Source organism: Bos grunniens, chromosome 6 (genome assembly GCF_055505025.1).
Source record: "Bos grunniens cultivar Pamir isolate PY7600 chromosome 6, Bosgru_T2T1.0, whole genome shotgun sequence".
In the NCBI taxonomy this organism is placed as follows: Eukaryota; Metazoa; Chordata; class Mammalia; order Artiodactyla; family Bovidae; genus Bos; species Bos grunniens.
In genome coordinates, this window is record NC_141170.1 from 58822011 (window position 1) to 58834223 (window position 12213).

General features: G+C 40.5%; 2 protein-coding genes across 9 annotated transcripts in view; one reads left to right on the plus strand and one right to left on the minus strand.

Moving 5' to 3' along the window:
• The window catches only part of NSUN7 (NOP2/Sun RNA methyltransferase family member 7), a 47556-nt gene extending 41318 nt beyond the window's left edge, over positions 1-6238 (minus strand). For 4 of the 8 annotated variants that reach the window (XR_015165450.1, XR_015165451.1, XM_086406024.1 and 1 more), the window contains exons 1-2: positions 5848-6171; positions 5154-5552 (exon numbers count right to left, since the gene is read on the minus strand). Coding sequence is in view for 3 of the 8 variants with exons in the window: in XM_086406020.1 (XP_086262146.1) it covers positions 5154-5463 (310 nt within the window). In the remaining 5 variants the exon portion in view is untranslated. Of the gene's footprint in view, positions 1-5153; positions 5553-5796 lie in introns of all 8 variants that reach the window. The other 4 variants (XM_086406021.1, XM_086406022.1, XM_086406023.1 and 1 more) reach the window with 4 other exon arrangements.
• The window catches only part of RBM47 (RNA binding motif protein 47), a 276212-nt gene continuing 269987 nt past the window's right edge, over positions 5989-12213 (plus strand). Inside the window, exon 1 of the mRNA XM_086406030.1 lies at positions 5989-6182. The gene's annotated coding sequence lies outside the window, so the exon portion shown is untranslated. The remainder of the gene's footprint in view (positions 6183-12213) is intronic.

The following is a 12213-nucleotide window of genomic DNA, read 5'->3' on the forward strand; positions in this document are numbered from 1 at the left end:
TCAGGGAACTAAGATCCCACATGCCATGGAGCAACTAAGGTTTTGAGCCACAACTAGAGAGTCTGTGTGCCACACAAAAGTCCCCCATGATGCAATGAAGATCCCACATGCTGCAACAAAGACCCAACACAGCCAAATAAACAAATCAAAATGTATTCAAATTGGAAGGGAAGCAGTAAAACTGTCACTATTTAGATATACTATGATACTCTACATGGAGAACCCTAAAGTCTTCACACAAAAACTATTACAATTAATCAATGAATTCAGCAAGATAGCCAAATACATAAATCTATTGTAGTTCTTCAGAGAAGGCAATGGCACCCCACTCCAGTACTTTTGCCTGGAAAATCCCATGGACGGAGGAGCCTGGTGGGCTGCAGTCCATGGAGTCGATAGAGTCAGACACGACTGAGCGACTTCACTTTCACTTTTCACTTATATATACACACACACACACACACACAACAGAATATTACTGTCATAAAAAAGAATGAATGTTACTGCCATTTGCACCAACATGGATGGAACTATAGAACACTACACTTAGTGAAGTCAGATAAAGAAATGCAAATAAGCTATCACTTATATGTAGAATTTAAAAATAATGCAAATGAATCTATATACAAAACTGAAACAGAATCACAGACATAGAAAACAAACTTATGGTTACTAAAGGGCAAAGAAAGGAAAGGAGGGGCAAGTTAGGAATATGGGAGTAACAGGGATTACTACTATAAATAAAATAGATAAGTTACAAAATTCATTGTATAGCATAGGAAACTATATTCAATATCTTGTAATAACCTCTAATTGAATATAATCTGAAAAAATAAGTAACTGAGTAATTTAGCTGTAACCTGAAACTAACAGGATATTGTAAACCAACTATACTTCAATTTTAAAAAGAATAATTATAAATATAGGCACATGGGGTTTTTGTATCTGTGGAAGCAGGGAAATTTGACAACCTTCATTCATGTTGTCAAACATTGTTGCTAGGAGAATTAAGTACTGTCCCTAAGACTTCTTTGAGAAAGGACAATAGAAAGCTTGTACCTGGTCTCTTCTGAACTTTGTCCTGTGTACATTTTTCCAGTGCTGACCTTAATCTTAATCCTTTCACTGTAATAAACTGTAACTATGAATATAACAGCTTTGCTGGGTTCTGTGAGTACTTCTAGTGAATCATTGAACCTGAGGGTGGTCTTAGGGATCCGTGACTACAGTTAGTGATTCCCAAAGCCATAACTCAACCATACATTAAATGTTTGCCAGGTTTTTCACTGACAGGTTACATATTCTGAAATGACCAGATTACTGACATAACCAGTTCCTTGGACTGAGAGGTCACCAATTAGTATATACACCTGAGGAAGCTGGAGAAAGAATTAAGCCAGAAACAAGATCAGCAACATTCGGAAAACTAAGATCATGGCAAATAGATGTGAAACAGTGGAAACAGTGGCTGACTTTATTTTGGGGGGCTCCAAAATCACTGCAGATGGTGACTTCAGCCATGAAATTAAGACACTTACTCCTTAGAAGGAATGTTATGACCAACCTAGACAGCATATTAAAAAGCAGAGACATTACTTTGTCAACAAAGGTCCATCTAATCAAGGCTATGGTTTTTCCAGTAATCATGTATGGATGTAAGAGTTGGACTATAAAGAAAGCTGAGGGCAGAATTGATGCTTTTGAACTGTGGTGTTGGAGAAGACTCTTGAGAGTCCCTTGGACTGCAAGGAGATCCAACCAGTCCATCCTAAAGGATGGAAAAGTCCTGGGTGTTCATTGGAAGGACTGATATTGAAGCTGAAACTCCAATACTTTAGCCACCTGATGTGAAGAGCTGACTCATTTGATAAGACCCTGATGCTGGGAAAAACTGAGGGCAAGAGGAGAAGGGGACGACAGAGGATGAGATGGTTGGATGACATCACGGACTCAATGGACATGAGTTTGGGTAAACTCCGGGAGTTGGTGATGGACAGAGAGGCCTGGAGTGCTGTGGTTCATTGGGTCACAAAGAGTCAGACACAACTGAGCAACTGAACTGAACTTATGATCAATAATTTCAGGAATACCTTCTTCCTCAATTTTTTTTCTTAATGGGTTGTTCATTAATTTATTTTTTAAGAAATCATTTTGCCAGTTTTTCTTCTGTTTTAATATTTGGTAGTTCTTGAAACATCCAGAGATTCTTTGAAAAATAAATTAGCTGCTAATACTCTACTTCTCTGACATAAGTCAAACTTAATAGGAATAAGTTACTCTTCATTACCTTCTTTAGTAGAAAACTGACCTTGCATCTTATTTAGCGGAGTAAGAATAGGGGTTATCATTTCAAAAATCATTATTCTGAACCCTTTAAACAATTAATCAGAAAAACACACTCTCTGCTTTGAAAGAGCTTATACACAAAGGACATCAACAAAAGGGCAAATAATAAAACTGGAAATCATAAAAAGTAAAAAAGATGATCATTACCCAAGCTCTCTTTAGTTTGTGCATTAACCTTTTCAGCTTTACTGCTCCTATAAAACCTTAGGGAAGAAATCCTGAGTTTTCTTTTCTGAACCATGATTCTCTGAACTGTGATTCCTTGAACCTATGCTATATAAGCCAGATGTTGAGTTTATAAAATATTACATGTGAAAATATTGAAAGAACACTGATAATACATAAGACAAAAGTGAAATATATAAAAACCTCCAATATTTTAAAGCAAAATATCAGGCTCTTAATTACCTTGGAAATCCACTACATTTAGGAATTCTAGCTTTATTCCATATGAACATTTGGAAATTATTCAGATGATAATTTAAAGCAAGGTATTATTATCATTAAAAAGAAAATAACAGCTGTACCAAGTAAACAACCAAAACCATCCCATCTTAGAATTTGAACTTATAAAAATGAACATTTCAAGAAAAGTAGGTTTATAAAGGCCTGTGATGACAATGAAAGAGAGTGAAAAAGCTGGCTTAAAATTCAACATTCAAAAAACCAAAATCATGGCATCCGGTCCCATCACTTCATGGCAAACAGATGGGGAAACAATGGAAACAGTGACAGGCTTTTTCTTGCGCTCAAAAATCACTGCAGATGGTGACTGCAGTCATGAAATTAAAAGATGCTTGCTCCTTGGAAGAAAAGCTATGACCAACCTAGACAGCATATTAAAAAGCAGAGACATTACTTTGCCAACAAAGGTCCGTCTAGTCAAAACTATGGTTTTTCCAGTAGTCATGTAGGGATGTGAGAGTTGGACCATAAAGAAGGACGAGTGCCGAAGAATTGATGCTTTTGAAGTGTGGTGTTGGAGAAGACTCTTGAGAGCTCCTTGGACTGCAAGGAGATCAAACCAGTCAATCGTAAAAGAAATCAGTCCTGAATACTCACTAGAAGCATTCATGCTAAAGCTAAAGCTCCAATATTTTGGCCACCTGATGTGAAGAACTGACTCACTGGAAAAGACCCTGATGCTGGGAAAGACTGAAGCCAGGAGGAGAAGGGGACAACAGAAGTCAAGATGGTTGGATGGCATCACCGACTCAATGGACATGAGTTTGAGCAGACTCCGGGAGATAGTGAAGGACAGGGAAGCCTGGCATACTGAAGTCCAAGGGGCCGCAAAGAGTCAGACACAACTGAGCGATTGAACAACAACAAATGACAGTAATTTATCTAAATGGGATCTGGGTTATTAAAAAATGCCAGTCACAAGACACTTTCATAAAAAGAAATAAAGATTGAGAGAAAAAAAATGATAATCTACCATACACATTACTACAACATGACCATCTAATCAATGGATTAATTTTACAAAGAATAATCTCAGGCTTTTATTATTGATTTCTAAAGGCAATCCACTCCAGTATTCTCGCCTGAAAAATCCCTTGGACAGAGGAGCCTGGCGGGCTATAGACCACAGGGTTACAAAGAGTTGGACACGACTGAACAATTAAGCACACACAGCACACACAAAGGTAAGATTCAATACTCTATCAGGAAAAAATTGTCTATAATAGAGTTTGGGCATTAATATTAAATATCAATTAATTGACACAGATGCCTAATGTGCATCTCACTGTTGCAAGGAGAAAATCTTCAAATGTTAATTTGACTCGTGATTTAAAGTACCAACACTCTGGTTGGTCTTTAAATCTAAGTTTTAAAAAAGAAGAGGAGGGAAGGGATGAAATAGAATCTGAAAGTTTAAACTGGAGGAGGGAAAAATGGCTAAGACAGATTTAAAAAAAAAAAAGATCACAAGCAGAAAGTAAAGAAATGAAACAGGGAGAAGCTGCTTCTGAACATCACACAAATTTTTCTCTGTGATGACAAATTCCTGGCTTCAGAACTGAGCTACATCATGTCTGTAGACAACCAAAAACACACATTTATAGCTGAGTAATTAATGGGACCTTTTAATTCAGCTGAACAATTGTTAACCAACTCTCAACAAGGATGTGCAAGGCCCAATAAGTATTAACAGTAAGTAAATGATACATGTAGTGCCCTTTCTAGGTGTCTCTTTAGGAAGTTTTATCATTTTAGCCATGCTGGTAATACTCCAAACATTTCTGGAACTTCTTTGGAACTTCTTTTCAGTCAGTATACCAATCAGTACAAACTTTACAGTTTATATTGTATTATAGTTGATGGTTAGTACTAAAACCTGTCTCCAGGCCCTTTGACTGCTCTTATAGTAAAAATATTTGGTTTTGTCCTGGAATCAACTCCATACTCGGAAGTTGATAATTACCCACCATCGAGGAAATCTGAAATATTAACACCTCAAATCCTGGAGGCAGATTAAAAGGGATTTCTACAAAAATTTGGAAGAATAAATTTACAAGCTTCCAAAAGTAAACAAAGAAAATGGCAGTGAATAGGATCATCTTAATTTTGACCCACCTAAGCACAGGGAAATCTACAGTGGAAAACATATCTGACTGAAAGAGATTGTTTTCCTGGAAACTCTCCTTAAAGCCTTGACATCCGCAACTGACCAAAGATATTCAGAAGCCTAAAAACAAAACCTGGGGTATGTGTGTGAGGGTGCGAGGAGGAGGTTCGATGCACCTCAGAAATTCTCTCATTATTCTCTTTTAGTGCTGACTGTCAGAACTGGTACTACTCACACTTAAGTGCACTGAAAGCCAACTCATAGGACAAACGCTGAAAGGATTCATCCTCGGATTCGGTTGAGGACGGCAAGGGCTCATTCCCATACTTTATTAAGGCTTTCTCTGGTGACTTTTCGAGTCTAGTGCCCTGAAAAATGTTCGCTGCCAGAATGTAAACGGAGTCCGGATAGCCAGTTTTTTCGGGTGAACCAGCTGAGCTGTTTTCGCTGCATGCTGGGTCACCTGACAGCGCCAGCGAAGAGAGTTGGGAGATTTCCGCGGTTGTTTCTTCCAAAAACTCCAGTTCATTTGCGGAGTTAAACATGTTTGCCCCCGTGACTGTCCTAGGTAACTCAAGCTTGAATTACAATTCAGATGTTCCGGGAAATGGTTTTCCTTGTTCAAGCATCGTCTCTGTGAAAATAAAAGATTATCCCGGTTAAACCACTATTTCCGCAGGACTACACTTGGTGACCCACCTCGTGTGGCCCTAGAGACCCAGCGGTGGCATTCCCTGGCCGCCCCGAGCATCCCTTACTTGGAGCCGGGAAACCTCCACACACAAAGGGAGAGGGGTGGAGACGGCTCCGAATGGCCTCCGAATTACGAGACCTTAACCGAGGCCCGTTTGGGTGCAGAGCTCCCCCAAGAGCCGCACCTGCGGCCCCTCGGGCGCTCCTTTCACTGGCTCCCGTGAGTCCTCCCTTACCCCAGAGGGCGGATGTTCCCCGGGGCTTTGGGAACAGAGACGCGGCCGCAGCACTTCGGGCACCGGTGCCTGGTATCTTACACAGCGCCCTCGGGGGCCCCGGGACTGCTGGGCTGCCGCGGTGGTCCGCGCAGGCAGTTTGGTTCAAATGAGCTTCTCCCACCCGCCGGGGTCGGGGCAGGGGGGTCGCGACCCCCGGCTCTCGCTTCGCTCGGGTTCCTGAGGGAGGATGCTCCTCAGGGCTTCGCCCGCCCGCACGGTTGTCTTCACGAACGCGGCAGCTGAGCGGGGTAGAGCACGAGGCTGGTGGGCCCGCCGGCTCCGGCCGCGAAAAGGTAGGCCTCCCCTGTCTGCGGCAGTCAGCCTGCCCAGGACCCGGGTCTCCGTGGCAACCAAGGGTGCGACGAGGGGGGAGGGAACGCTGTCAGAGGGCAGTTCCCGCGGGATTTGGCCAGTGCTTCCTTTCTTGAGTTGCTCCTCCTCTCACCCCGGACACCTGTGCCAGCCCCTCCTCAGGTTGAAGGCCCCTCCATAATTGGACTGCGCAGCCCTGAAGATCCTCGACTTCCCCAGAGTCACAAGTGACCCTTCTTCTCCAACTTGTCCCCTGTGATCTCCTTGAAAGCAAGAATTTTGTATTGCTGACAACACCCAGTTTAGAGGATTAGCGGGCACGCAGGAAATGTTAAAACAACTCAGTGTAGAACTATTGAAGAAGAAAAAAAACAAGGTAAAAAAAAGACGAATCGACTATTTCCACGCTTTTTGGAACAATAGGTACCACAGATATCACATTAGATAGACCCTTCCAGGACTGACTGTGCTGCGCTTAGTCGTGGTGGACTCTGTGACCCCATGGACTGTAGCCTCCCAGGCTCCTCTGTCCATGGAATTTTCCAGGCTAGAATACTGTACCAGAGTGAGTTGCCATTTCCTTCTCCAGGAGATCTTCCCAATCCAGGGATGGAACCCCTGCCCCGTCTTCCGTTTTCCTAAATTAATTGCAAGCAGATTCTTTACCCTCTGAGCCACGGGTGAAGCCTTCCAGGGCAAGTTGTGTAAAGATCTTTGCCAGCCTCCTTCCCAGGAGCTGCCTGCAAAGAAAGATGTTGCTGAAATGGGCCTACAAACAAGCAAATTCACACCCTTCAAAGTATAGAATGGAACTGGGGATATATATAAACTTCCCCCAAAGGGTTTTAATATGGCTACTTTAATTTTTGAGTGTCCTGGAGAGAAGTCTGCATCCTAACTCATCAAAGAAAAACAAACTGTGCTCAAGTATTACAGGTAGTGGGAAAATACTTTAATTTCTAGAATAAAAACCAGATGACTGAGATTTAAGTTTATGTGCATCTTAAGCTTTTTATTGATTGCCTGTTAACCTATCTCCAAAGTGCATGTTCTAAAACTGGAGAAAAAGAAAAGGTTGCTTTTTTCTCTACTGTATACCATTTGTGTTGCTGCTTTGAAACTTCCCCAACAGACTTCAATAGGTCTAATTTTTGAGAGCTTCAATAGCTCTCAAATTTTTCTTACAGTACGATTCAATGAACAAATGCCAATATGAATATATAAAGATCATGTGAAGAATAACATGTATGTACTTCACATTTCTTGCCTGGTTGAAAAAAATCCTAGGTTTTAAAACAAATGGGCATTGGATTGCGCAACTTGACAAATTACGTTTCAAGTTTTAAGTGAAAAAAAATCATGAAATCATTTTAAATATAAGATTTTATTTTATTGAAAATAAAATAGATGCTAATATCTACTTAAAAGAAAGAAAAATCTGCTAGATACTTGGTCTCCATTTTCTGTATGAAGCAAAAACCAAAGCCTACAAGTTGAATGAAGTTCTTCATTTTGGACTGAGATCAAAGTCATAGGAAAATCTTGCAAGTGCAAGCCCCAAATTCTGCAAGATGTATGGTAAATATACTTGAGTAAATACCTTATTTGCTGCTGGTTGGGAATCTCAAATTTTGTTCATCTTCTTTGTAGAAGTGGTTCAATCTGGAAAAGAAACGTAATTTATGTAACTAAGATCAGTATGGGAGAAGGCAATGGCACCCCTCTCCAGCACTCTTGCCTGAAAAATCCCATGGATGGAGGAGCCTGGTAGGCTACAGTCCATGGGGTCACTAAGAGTCGGACACGACTGAGCGACTTCCGTTTCACTTTTCACTTTCCTGCATTGGAGAAGGCAATGGCAACCCACTCCAGTGTTCTTGCCTGGAGAATCCCAGGGACAGGGGAGCCTGGTGGGCTGCCATCTATGGGGTCCCACAGAGTCGGACACGACTGAAGCGACTTAGCAGCAGCAGCAGCAGCAAGATCAATATGGTCACTCAAGAGATTCTAAATTGTGTTCGCTGGTTCTTTCTCCGTGTGTTAAACAGGAAGGGCTAGACTTTGGCATTTGGTTTATTATCTGTGTAACCTTAGGCAAGTCCTTACATCTCTCAGCTTCAGTTTCTAGACCTATAAGGCAGACTGAATAATAATGCTGCCTTTGAGGAGGTTTGTGAGTATTTAGTGGAATGATGTATGTCAAGATTGTCTGGAAAGTAGTAGCTCAATAGTTAGTTCCTCCTTTCCCCCTCTATTGTTAAGAAGGGGAGAATGGATATTGGGGAACTATTAGTAGCAATTTGCTACAAATTGGTTTGCCCTGACCCCATCACCCACCAGTTATTCTCAATGCACCACTCCCATTATTCTCAATGTGGAGTCTCCCCTACTTAATGTTCCCATAATATTTTGTGCATGCATGTATGTGTTCATTCATTCATTTATCAGATATATATTAAATTCTTACCGTGTGCCTCACACTTTCCTCAGTCCTAAAGGTTAAAAAAAAATGTATAGAATGATCAGGGACCTTATTCTCAGGAAATTAATGGATATGTATACTTGTATTTTGAGACACTTTATTTTTTATTGTATATATTTATGTATATCTCTGTATTCCCCACTTCTGCCATCCTTACTTGCATAACCCGGACAATACACACACTCTATAAAATAGTTTTATTGTGTCTTTTAAGTTTTGTTATATCTTTTTATTCCCAGAAAGAGCAAAATATCAGTCTTTCACATGCACAGATTATAAATATGAAGGTGTCTTTAGGGGTCATGGTATATTTTATTATGCATCACACAGTACACAGTATGATCTGTGGAAAATGTGAGATAAAAAGCTAGCTATAAACTTTAAAATACTATTGTCTTTCAAAATATAGTTTGAGTAGCTCTTGTTTGTTTGTTTGTTTTTAAATGATATATCAATATGACAACTCACTGTATTGAAAACAAGATTTAATGAGAGTCTTTATCCCCAAAGTAAAGCTTAGGCCAACAGTTGTGGGTTAGTGAATTCGTGGTTACTATTTACTCTAATCCTCCCTCCTTACCTTTCCTGGTTTATGGGCTCATTGTGGACTTAAAGTATTGGAGGGGAGGACTAGAGGGAAGCATATCAAATCTCAGTGAGCACTACAAAAGTTACCGGAGAGATAGGTATGTGGATTCAGCTGTTGTGAAAGCACGTATGAAAAAATATAGTCCTTGTTTAAATTGCACTCTGTAATATGATCAGAACATTAAGTCAGAGATGATGTAGGAAATTAAGGGTTAGTTACCTGGAGCTTTCTGCAGAAGGAACTTAAAGGAGTGATTTTCTTTCCCCAGAGGGTAGAGTATTTTAAATATTTGTAAATTAACATTCCTTGTATTTGAATCAGAGTAGCTCCTGTATGTTAGTCAAGTCGGTATTCAAAAAACATTTGTTCTATGTCTGCATCTCCTTTGCTGCCCTGCAAATAAATAGGTTCGTCAGTACCATCTTTCTAGATTCCATATATATGCGTTAATATACGATAATTACCCATGGTTGATTCATGTTGATGTATGGCAGAAATCAACACAATATTGTAAAGCAATTATCCTTCAGTTAAAATAAGTAAACTAAAAAACAAAACAAAAACACATTTGCTCATTTGCTTCAGTTTGATCTGGGCATAAAAAGTTGTGCTTAGTTCCAGTGCAACTTGTTATAGAAATGTAAAAAGTGTATGAAACAAAGAATTTTAACTTATGTTCTTAAACATCACAGCACAATTTATCATTATGGCTACTGAGAAATAGTACTACTGATTTTTGTGTGTGTGTGTACAATAATTCTTTCCCTTACTCTTTTTTATTTGACATAGCTATCTAGTGTTCCAGCCTGGACCTAAGCTTTTCCCAACTCTGAACTTTAGAGCTGATAGATATTGAAATAACCCATTCCGGAGGAGGGAGGAGGGATTGATAACCCAAGAAGGCAGGAAACTCACTCTGAGGTAAAGAGCATCAGTCCTCTGATGCTGTGTGAGTGTTGATGTGAAGGAATACTTTGCATTATTCAAGTGTTTCCTATCCTAGTCCTTACGGAAACTTATTTCAAGCAACTTGAAAAGGAAATGCAAAGATTCCTTTGGGCAAATCAAAATATGATTGTGGGTTCTTTACTACAAGACAGTCAAAGATTAACCAGAAGAGCCATAACCGTTTGCAGAGCAGGGGTAGAAATCTTCCTTAATTTGGAAACAGCAGGAGACTGAGATGGAGCAGAGTATTTTGAAGGGTAGCCAAGTGAAAAAGAACAGAAGTCCAATTGAGCAAAAGTGCCATTAGGAATAACTTTGAGATTTAGAATCCAAAAATGACAACAGCAACTAAGGAGGAGTTTGTTACCTAAGACGCAAGAGGAAAAGAAGATTCGGGAGACTTGTAACCCTAGCCCTTGATTGTTCTTGTGGCCCAAGAGAATCAAGGGTTACAACAGACAGCCATTGTAATAAATTTCCGCCATACAGTAGTTTCCCAGAGTTAGTCATTCAAACACCACATTCATGAATTATTTTTACATATTCATATACTACCAATTATATTACTCAGTGTTTTATTTTAACTCAGAATCATGGCTTTTCTTAAATAGAAAACTTGTACATGGAAAATCATAATCATTTGCCATAAATGAAAATAACCACAACAAAAGCAAAATAACACTATTAAATTCTAGTTAGAAATGGTTGTACCAAAGCTCCAGGCTTGAGGTTGACTGTTCTTGATTAAAAAGGAAAACTGGCTGGGCTTCTTGATGGCTCAGTGGTAAAGAATTTTTCTGCCAATGCAGGAGACAGGGGTTCAATCTCTGATCCAGAAGGATCCCACATGCCACAGAGCAACTAAGCCTATGTGCCTTAATAGAAAGAAAGAGGAGAAAAAGGAAGATGGGCAATGTTAGCAAGGTGTTAAACACCAGTATAAATGACACTTTTCTCCTTGACAGAGGGAATAGAAGAGAATTGGATAAAGCAACTTTCTCATTGTATGTTTGTTTTTCAACACTAGGTTGGCATACCACTTCAAATCATTTCCCATACTTGGGGAAATACCATATGAAGAGATTTGAGTTCAAGAATTAGAGAAACAATGCTGTCTGAAATAAGAGGAAGAAAATGCAAGTAATTTGAAATTGATCAAAAAAGAATTAGAAGGATCTAATGGCACAGTGGAAGGTTAAAGCGTCTGCGTGCAATGCAGGAGACCTGGGTTCGATCCCTGGGTCGGGAAGATCCCCTGGAGAAGGAAATGGCAACCCACTCCAGTATTCTTGCCTGGAGAATCCCATGGACGGAGGAGCCTCGTGGGCTACAGTCCACGGGGTCGCAAAGAGTCAGACACGACTGAGCAACTTCACTCACTCACTCACAATGGCACAGTGGAAATAGTGTCAGATTTTATTTTTGGGGGCTCCAAAATCACTGCAGATGGTGATTGCAGCCATGAAATTAAAAGACGCTTACTCCTTGGAAGGAAAGTTATGACCAACCTAGATGGCATATTGAAAAGCAGAGACATTACTTTGCCAACAAAGGTCCATCTAGTCAAGGCTATGGTTTTTCCAGTGGTCATGTATGGATGTGAGAGTTGGACTGTGAAGAAAGCTGAGCGCTGAAGAATTGATGCTTTTGAACTGTGGTGTTGGAGAAGACTCTTGAGAGTCCCTTGGACTGCAAGGAGATCCAACCAGTCCATCCTAAAGGAGATCAATCCTGGGTGTTCACTGGAAGGACTGATGTTGAAGCTGAAACTCCAACACTTTGGCCACCTCATTGGAAAAGACTCTGATGCTAGGAGGGATTGGGGGAAGGAGGAGAAGGGGATAACAGGGGATGAGATGGCTGGATGGCATCACCGACTCGATGGACGTGAGTTTGAGTGAACTCCGGGAGTTGGTGATGGACAGAGAGGCCTGGCATGCTGTGATTCATGGGGTCACAAAGAGTCGGACACGACTGAGCGACTGAACTGAAC